Source organism: Helicoverpa zea, chromosome 13, assembly GCF_022581195.2.
Source record: "Helicoverpa zea isolate HzStark_Cry1AcR chromosome 13, ilHelZeax1.1, whole genome shotgun sequence".
NCBI lineage: Eukaryota > Metazoa > Arthropoda > Insecta > Lepidoptera > Noctuidae > Helicoverpa > Helicoverpa zea.
Window position 1 is genome coordinate 6,401,297 of NC_061464.1, and position 9,438 is coordinate 6,410,734.

The 9,438-nt window shown below is 34.4% G+C and overlaps 2 protein-coding genes across 2 annotated transcripts; both read left to right on the plus strand.

Annotated features, from left to right (window-relative positions):
* Nucleotides 1-33: 33 nt before the first annotated feature.
* Nucleotides 34-5,867, plus strand: LOC124636052 (hemicentin-2-like). Its single transcript, XM_047172006.1, has 8 exons — nucleotides 34-136; nucleotides 1,234-1,303; nucleotides 1,405-1,601; nucleotides 2,367-2,498; nucleotides 3,836-3,905; nucleotides 4,002-4,198; nucleotides 4,569-4,655; nucleotides 5,644-5,867. The coding sequence occupies exons 1-8, from the start codon at nucleotides 34-36 to the stop codon at nucleotides 5,865-5,867; spliced, it is 1,080 nt and encodes a 359-aa protein (XP_047027962.1).
* Nucleotides 5,868-6,572: 705 nt separating this feature from the next.
* LOC124636053 lies at nucleotides 6,573-8,651 on the plus strand. Its single transcript, XM_047172007.1, has 4 exons — nucleotides 6,573-7,187; nucleotides 7,522-7,653; nucleotides 7,911-8,109; nucleotides 8,647-8,651. Exons 1-4 carry the CDS (start codon nucleotides 6,573-6,575, stop codon nucleotides 8,649-8,651), a joined length of 951 nt encoding a protein of 316 aa, XP_047027963.1.
* The last annotated feature ends 787 nt before the right edge of the window (nucleotides 8,652-9,438 follow it).

Consider the following 9,438-nt stretch of genomic DNA (forward strand, 5'->3'; position numbering starts at 1 on the left):
GCTCTGAACAACATGTGGCTGACTTTATTAAAAATGTGGAAATACGTGTTAATACTGATTTTGTCCAATTTATTGGAGGCATCAAGCTCCTTTTCGAAGATCGAGTATTTACTGCTAGACACAAGCAGAGATACGGGTACGTATATTTTTAAATCAGATAATTCAGTGTAAAAGATTGTAAAAAATATATGAGATAATGGAGAAAGAAAGGCAATCATGGAAAGACAGGCAATAGAATAAAAATAGAACAAATATACAATAAAATAAAATCTTGACTTCAGAACTAATAAAAGTAAAGCATACCTACTAAAAGAAACTAATCTGATAGATAATAATACAATTTCTTCCCCAAAAGGTACTACAAACGTGCTATATGGTTCCGAACGAATCATAAAATGTGAAATTCATTCAAGTGTACCAATACAAATTCATTGGTACCATGCCGATGAGAAATCAGGCAGGATGAATCAAATAGTAGCTTCGGAAAAGTATTCGATGTCAGATAATGGAACTGAGCTAAGAATCATGAAAATGGATTTTGATATGGTGGGTCGTTACAGTTGTGTAGCAAGCCATAGTAAGAAAGTTGGAATAATATTGAGTAAGTTTATAAAAAAATGTTATTTGCATTATTGAAGGTGTCGGTAATTAGTGCCTGAACACCACTAAACAACACACATTTTAAAATTGCCTCTTATTATACGTTAGTATAGCGCGATTGCTATGCATAGCGTCTCGGGTTTGATTCTCGGGTTAGACCGAAATTATTTTGTGGGCTTAAGAGACTTTTACAAACCACACCGAAGTCTGGAACTACGGTTCTAGAAAAGCCCACAAAATAATTTCGGCAATTCGATACCACTGGAGAGAGATCAGGCGCAGGACCGACATTTACGTGCTCTCCAATGCACATGCAATCATGATTGCACAAGCACATGAGAGCACTTGCACAGAGAATTGCCGTGTCTCGTCATCGGGCTATGAGAGTGAAAGAATAGGGAGTGCACCCACCTGTGTCTGCTCCCTGTAATATGACTTGTGTAGCTCTCTGATCTCCTTAAACAGGTATTACAATTGACCTGAACAAGTAATACATATACATATAAATATTATGTCCTTAACGCTGATTACATATTTTTTCCTCTTATTATAAGTTAGTCATGTTCGCAAAGGGTTGGAACATAACATGTTAATATTATACAACAAGGACTTAATATTAGTATTTATTTTTAGAGCCACCTAAGATAACTGGTACGAATGAAATCAGGGTTATTCGAGGAACGAATGCTGTAATAGAATGCAAGTAAGTTTCCTGTCAAAACTTGAAATACCACCTATCTAATTATATCGAATATCATCCGAAAAATCATATAAATCTTTCAATGGAACTGCATAACTTTCCAGAATAATCGAAGGCTTACCAAAACCGAAAATAACTTGGGAATATAAGGACAAGTATGAACAAAACTTTAAACCTTTACCTGGGTTAGGAAATGAGTTAAGTCTTTTGAGTGTGACCGATCAAAATGGAGGAAGTTACAAATGTGTGGCAACGAACGTCGCAGGAGAAGATGAACATATCACACACCTTGTTATTGATTGTAAATATTTTATCATTAGTTTTCATTCCCTTATAACTCTTGCCTTCAAATGTTCAGGATTGTCCTGCTTTGTTATCACTTGAATCATGACCTATTAATTGGAAGCGTGATTATTTACTTGCGAAACGTAAACCGCAATTTATTTAACTTCCTATTTCTTTACTCTATATAATATATAATATAATATAAGGTTCATTAAAGTTGGACGCGATGTGCACCTGACGACAAATGCACCGTTGCCGCACCATAACGTCTAATTTTAAAGAACCGAAAAAAGAGAAATCTAATAATAATTTGTCAACAGTTCCACCAACAATTTCACAATCTAAGGAGATATACGAAATCATTGAAGGAAAATCATTGACTTTACCTTGCAAAGCTGTAGGTAATCCAAAAGCAGTTATTGTTTGGAAAATAAATGGAACTGCAATATCATCCAGTAAGTTAATCATTTTTATTTAAAGGTATTATGAGATCTCAGACCCGTCTAATTATTCGAAATGTAGTAATAAGCCGGTAAACAGGATAATAACACTGATAGCGTGGTTTTGAATAGAAGATAAAAGGGACAAGGGTTAAAAAAATCTTGAGAACCTATTACAGTTAATATCAAGGTAATAAAAATGAGAAATAGAAGGAAAAACCAACAAAAATAAGGTAGAAGAAAGCGATATTGATGGCATAGGGATGAATACGCATTTTTCAAAAATCTGCACCCCCTAATTACACATTAACTTGTATGAACTATTTTATGAACTGTTTCAGGGGAAAAGTATTCCATAGAAGATGATGCTTTAGTTATAAAGAATCTGAATGAAAGTGACTCCACATCATACACATGTGAAGCTCAAAACTATGTTGGTTCAGCAAATGCGGCATTTATTGTGAGAGTTTATAGTAAGTGCTCAGGGATTTCAGACAGCTATCATATAGTCTTTTACCATTTTTAGGGTTCCGTACCCAAAGGGTAAAACGGGACCCTATTGTTTTCGCTCCTCTGTCGTACGTACGATGGTACGGAACCCTTCGTGTACGATTCCGACTCCCACTTGGCCGGTTTTTTTTTCGTAATATTTACTTCATCTTTACCTTTACTTAAAGTCTCTATAAATTATATCATACTAGCTTTCCGCCCGCGGCTTCGCCCGCGTGGAATTCGGTTATATTGCGGTATAAATCACAACTATAAGAAAACTTCTCATTCCCACGGAAAAATCTAAGAAGCGCGATGTAACGCTGGATACGATGAGCTACAGGTTAAAGCGCGAGATATCATTGCACTTCTTACGTATCTTAAAAAAAACAACGTCACCACGTTTTAAAAAGCTATCATTCCACTTCTTACGTATTTAAAAACACATCGTTACCACGTTTTAAAAACACCCAGCGCCATCTATCGCATACCTCAAGAACTAAATAACTTAACTAATACTTATACCAATTAGTAATTCGTTGAATTATAGTTATTTCAGGATAAGTAGATGTAAAAAAAACAGTTAAGACGATAAAACAAATTGTACGTCATCCCTCGGGAATTCCTCATTTTCGAGGATTAATTATCGTATCATTTAGCTTCTAAATTTATATGTTCATATTCGTTTGCAATATATAAGTAGATGTAAAAAAAACAGTTTAGACGATTAAACAAATTGTACATCATCCCTCGGGAATTCCTCATTTTCGAGGATTAATTATCGTATCATTTAGCTTCTAAAATATGTTCATATTCGTTTGCAATATATAAGTAGATGTAAAAAAAACAGTTTAGACGATTAAACAAATTGTACATCATCCCTCGGGAATTCCTCATTTTCGGGGATTCATTATCGTATCATTTAGCTTCTAAATTTACATGTTTATATTCGTTTGCAATATATTACCTTGTTTTAAACGACACACAGCGCCATCTACAATCCATCCATCAAGCAAACAATATTTTTGTTTTCCCTCGGGAATATCTATTTTTTTCGGGATAAAAAGTACCCTATTATTTAATCCGGACTTCTAACTTTACGTCTGCAAAATTTCAAAGCAATCGGTTCAGTAGTTACGGCGTGAAAGCGGAACAAACAAACAAACAAACAAACAAACTCACTTTCCGATTTATAATATTAGTAAGGATAAGGATTCTTTCTACGTCCATTTTTGATTTTATCTTTGTCTTTGCATTTGAAAATATCCAACAATTAAGCAATACTCTTGCTTTCTTTTAATGGGTAAAAATATTATTTTAGCGGCTCCAAAAATATCGGGACTGGCTGAAGTTAAAGTCATTAAAGGTTCTAATGCGGTCATAGAATGCAAGTAAGTAGTAGATCCAACCTATTGATGAACAAATAAGATATTGGTCGATGTGAAAGCAAGAACTAAATCAGTATCATTATTTAAATATTTTTTCAGCATCATTAAAGGCACACCAGTGCCTGATATAACTTGGTTATATTGGGATAAAGTTGTATATAAGAATTTGGAAAAATCATTCGGATCTAAAAGGTTACTCCTACCAAATGTGGAAGAAAAGAATGCTGGAAGTTATAAGTGTGTGGGAGCAAACGTTGCAGGCACAGACGAATATATTACTACACTTATAATTGAATGTACGTTGTTAAATCTTTACTCATATTATAATGCTGAAGAGTTTGCTTGTTTGTTTGCTTGAACGCGCTAAACTCAGGAACTACTTGTCCAATTTAAAAAAATCTGTCAGTGTTAGATAGCCTATTTATCGACAAAGGTTATTATTACATATAATTTTAATCCGGGTTCGTGTAGAGGTTCTAACGGGATGCGGGTGAAACCGCTAGCAGCTAGTCTCAAATAAGAACTATAATACTAAATCAACCCAAGCGTATTACGTCGACCACAAATAAAATTGGAAAACACTACAAGAGGAATGAGAAGAAGAAGTACTAAATCCATAGGAAAAAATACTGTGATAATGTACTGATAATATATTTCTGTCGACAGCACCACCAACTATAGTTTCAGAATCATCCATTGAGTATGCAGGACTTGAAGGAGATATAGCGTTTAGAATTCCATGTGACGTCATCGGTAATCCACGACCACTGATCACGTGGAAATTAAATGGCAGAATTATAAATCCCGGAATTATAAATTATAAATTAAATGGCAGAATCAAAATTAAACAATAGATGGATTTATATGTAAGTATGCTTGCAATCATACTAATACTGGAATGTCTGTTTTAGATAGCAAATACGCTATAGTCGATGGCGCTCTCGTTATTAAGAATCCAGTTGAAATGAACACTACTTTATATACATGTGAAGCTAAAAATTATATAGGTTCAGTGACAAAGACATTTAAAGCAAGGGTTGATAGTAAGCATTTCATTTTATTATCATTAGAAATCAGACATTAGATAATCTGCAGCCTATAAATAAAAATTACTTTATTATCTTCAGAATTTATTAGTCGGAAAGAAGCAAGTACGTTTATATACTATGGGGTGAAACTAAAAAACTGGATTGCGAAGGATATAATTCTTCATCTCAATCAGTTCGATGGTTCATTGTGAGTATGCTACTATAAAATTGCTCACCTACATTATAATTTGATCTTGCCCTTTGATATGGATAAATAGCACTAGAATACTTTATAGTATAGGTTTCCAAGACATGTTTTCCTTCACCTTTAATTAATAAAAATATTTGTCTCAGATAATAATGTTTGAAAGTGCCTACATACAAACTATGGACGGTTGGACATAGTTTTGGGAAGCGTAAGATGGATCGCGAAAAAACTTTTGCACTGCTATTATTGTTAAATAGGTATAAAAGAAAAAGAAGATTATAGGGTTCATACATTTGTTATGATTATGAAAATACCAGAGTAGCAGAACAAAAAATCTACATATTCCGCCTAAGATCAGCGCAGATTAAAAGTCTTTTAAAAGGGGCTTCACCTAGTATGCGAATGAGATCGGACGTTCTTGACGGTGCATTCGTACGAGTTCGCAGATATTTGCGATGGGATGGGAGCTAGCAGTTTTGTGACCAAGTCCAATCATTTGTTTGAGGTTTACAGGAATCAGAAGAAGTTCCTACAAAGAACCCTTACATTGAAATAGTGAAACCTACACTTTCCAATGACGGCAACTACACATGTCGTATAAGTGATGCTCACGGACACACATGCACACATACATACGTGGTCGATGTTGGATACCCACCGAAGGTTCCAGATAACTTCCAAATAGACGACTGGCGTGGCGATATAGGAGATATACCTAGCTCATTGTGAAAGTGATGCAAAACCGGAGGCACAAGTTAGTTAAGTTCTAAAATAAACTTATATAGGGAACTATATGGACCTACGCAACTATGCATTATTTCAAATACATTGTTCACTTACTTCACTCTCATCTCGAAGGTATTTCAAGTATTTGATACCCAATCTAAAATTTTTAAGTTATTGAGTCAAAAAATCAAAATTATTGAGTAAAGAATTTGAAATCAAGATTTAGCTTAGTGATATGAACTGTCAGGCAGTAATACCTACTTTTATATGTTTAAAGCATTGATTAACATTGTATTGAGTTCGAATATTTTCAGGTGCAATGGGAATTCGATGGCAAAGTGTTAACCAATGAAGATTTAACAAAAATAGGTGATCAATTAAAATGGGGAAACTACAGATGTACCATAAGTAATGTGCACGCATCAGTCACTAGGAACTTCCATGTAAAGTCTTCAGGTAAGTTATTTTCTCCTTTAAACGTGTAGACAATACAAACAGTAAAGCTTTCGTAAGTGGAAAACATACTAACAATAATTTACATCGACTTTTAAAAAATCCTCGAAAAATTTTTTTTCTTCGTCAAATCGATAGATTTCTTTTTCACAACAATTCTCTTTTTTTTATTCCGATTTATCAGATATGTGCTAATCATCCAGTTCTAATATTGCAGCATGTTTCGTGAGTAGAAAACTTGAAGAAATCAAGAATATGCCCCTCATGCTTACTGAAGAATTTACATGGCCACGATGGGACTACACCAATTATGATACAATAGTAGAACAAGGAGACAGTATTACATTATCTTGCCCCTACGACAGCAAAGGCACACTAAATACTTTTATAAACTTTCCTCATCTAACTGAATTGAAGACATCATGTCATAAAGAAGACACATTTACATTAAACGATAAATTCTATAAGCTCACAGATTTTCTTTGCAATAACAATATTCAAACTTCAGTAGTCAAAGAACATAAAAAATGTTTGACAGATACTTCACAACAGATGACAATCGGGTATCGAGCATCTGAATTTGTAGAAACTTACAAAGTCTGTTTTGATTATGCAAACAATATGCCTCTTTATACTCGAACATCGCTGACGAAGACAGACGGTGAGATAAACGGTGCCCACGATTGGTTTACCTACCCAGAAATTGGAAACCCAAGATTGAAAAGTACATTTACTTGTCAAGCTTGCTGTTATAATAAAACTCATCTTGTCAACCCTAGAGATTTTAATTCCGACGCTGCTAAGAAAACTACTTTCATTAATTATTTGAATGAAGTCCCATATTGGCGTGCTTGTGAAAATACTGCAATGGTAAGGAAGTACACATTTGATTTATTTTGTAACTGCGCTGACTATAGCTGATTTTATTGTCACGCCAAGCTGTCATATTATTGTAACGAACTTCCCCGATATTCATAAAAATAATTTCCAGAGCTAGCTTCTACCAGAGGTTACACCGCATCCGTAATACTTTCCGTACCTGAATGAAGTTTAAAGGCTACCTCAATAAATGAGCTGTAGGTTTAACATTGAAAGAACTTAAGAATAATCATAACAAATGAACCAAGAATATCTATCTTCTTTAAATGTTCCTCTTTGATACAAAGATGAAAGATAACCGCACTCTTTATATCTATTGTTACAGCAAACAACTTGGGAAGACATATCACATATGGTGAGGGATCAGTTAATTAACTATGATAACATTATAACCTGGTCTGGGACACACACGTTTCAACGGAAATATGGACTGCTCGTACCACGCTATTTGTGGAAGGTACATTTTAAATCAAATCAACTATTAATTTAAGGAAAACCTAGATTTACTTCGTCGTTACCTAAATAGTAAATAAGTTTACATAAAATTACTGATTAAAATAGAGCATATTAGAATAAACAAATAGAGATTGACTCGCGCATACCTCGCTGTAGCTCGCTGTATGATTTCTCGATGATACGATACAACTTGATGACAGTTTTCTTAAAACTACCTAAACACAATAACATATGCAAACGTTTTATAATTTCTTTTAGGTGCTGAAGTTCGAAGAAGATAGTATAGCTTTAATTCACGTGAATGACCCAGCGCCGATAGACACGGATATAAAATGCAATGACATAAGTCAAACAAATGACATGTTATACTGGTTTTCAGCCAGTAATAAATACACTTATTGCTGCGATTTGAATGAATTCGTAGATGCATTTGGTTTGCATGGGATCGACTTTACAGGTAAGTATATTTATTCCTTTATTTCAGGCAACTAGGGCCCATAAAAATACAAATACACACATATTATTCCTAACAATACCTATAAACTAATACATACAATTATCCATATAAATATATACAATACTATACATCTATAAAAACTTAAACATACTATAAATACATAACAAATATATCATAATATATAGTTATCGGTGCCAATCTTGAGCTCTGACCTACATCTGCGCAGAAGTGATTTATTAGCAAAGAACCAATCCCGAGTGACGGCTATGACGCGATGCACTGCAGGCCAATCGCCGCTTTAGCCCGCCCCCGCGCCTCACTTCATACCACAAAAGGGACCCAATAAATGACTTCTGCGCAGGTGAAGGTCAGAGCTCAAGATTCGTGCCGATAACTATATCTAGGCTTTTTCTGGCCCCGCTTCACCTAGAAATTGAAGGGAACTTTGGAATTTTCGAACCATCGCAAGCTATATAAGAGTTCATAGGTATGATATTGACCAGAAGAAAAGAAAAAGTTAATGTTTAATGTTTTCAGAATAATGTTGGTTGAACAATCAAAACAAGATATTTTCCTGCTCTTTATAATACTGAAATATAAAAGTATAAAGGTGAAATATACACGTATATATGGGATTTGTAACAACAACAAGATTCAGGAAAATACGTTGAAATAACTACTATGTATAAATAGATTATTAACCATATTGTAAATTCAATGCAAATGATATAAAATTCAATAATTTTAAATCACAGTAGGTAAGTGATTTAACCGTTTGATATAATTACCTACATAATAACAATAAAATAATGTCATCAGAAACAAAAGCAGTCTTTTTTTTCAAATTCCTATTTTTAAGTCGCTGATATCCATAAGTAGGAGAATGTAGATTTGTAAGAAAAGTAGGTACTGAATATTGAAAGTAATAAGGAACTCGTGGCTGTCAAAGCCGCCCAGATTTTAAGCAATGCTTGGCGCGGTTGGTCTTCCATCTCGTCATTACGAGTTCTTCGTGTCGAGTAGAAGGCATGTTTAATTGGTGGGCCCCAGCTGTCCTTTGAAAACATTTGACAGTCGTTACTTCGGTAGTCAGGGCCAGAAAAATCTGACAACCAGCCTTAGGGTATCAGGTTGCAAGGAAAAAACATTGACACCAGCTGCACTTGGTAAGACTGGAAACCGATCACAACATAGTTGGGAAAAGGAAAGGCAGGTAATGGTTGGAAACCTACAAATAAAAATGTACCTCAAAGTAGACATGTGTATCTTCAGTTGTATGACCTAATCTATGTGGAAAGTTGTTTTTTTATTTAATCAAAGTTATTGATA

What these genes read in the sequence shown, in the direction of transcription:
- LOC124636053 (XM_047172007.1), top strand. Translation starts at nt 6,573, where the DNA reads ATGCCCCTCATGCTTACTGAAGAATTTACATGGCCACGATGGGACTAC. An exon ending in CTTGTGAAAATACTGCAATG is followed by an intron (nt 7,188 to 7,521) that starts GTAAGGAAGTAC and finishes CTATTGTTACAG; the next exon opens with CAAACAACTTGGGAAGACAT. An exon ending in TACCACGCTATTTGTGGAAG is followed by an intron (nt 7,654 to 7,910) that starts GTACATTTTAAA and finishes AATTTCTTTTAG; the next exon opens with GTGCTGAAGTTCGAAGAAGA.
- LOC124636052 (XM_047172006.1), top strand. Translation starts at nt 34, where the DNA reads ATGTGGAAATACGTGTTAATACTGATTTTGTCCAATTTATTGGAGGCA. An exon ending in AATGCTGTAATAGAATGCAA is followed by an intron (nt 1,304 to 1,404) that starts GTAAGTTTCCTG and finishes ATAACTTTCCAG; the next exon opens with AATAATCGAAGGCTTACCAA. An exon ending in AATTCCATGTGACGTCATCG is followed by an intron (nt 4,656 to 5,643) that starts GTAATCCACGAC and finishes CATTTGTTTGAG; the next exon opens with GTTTACAGGAATCAGAAGAA.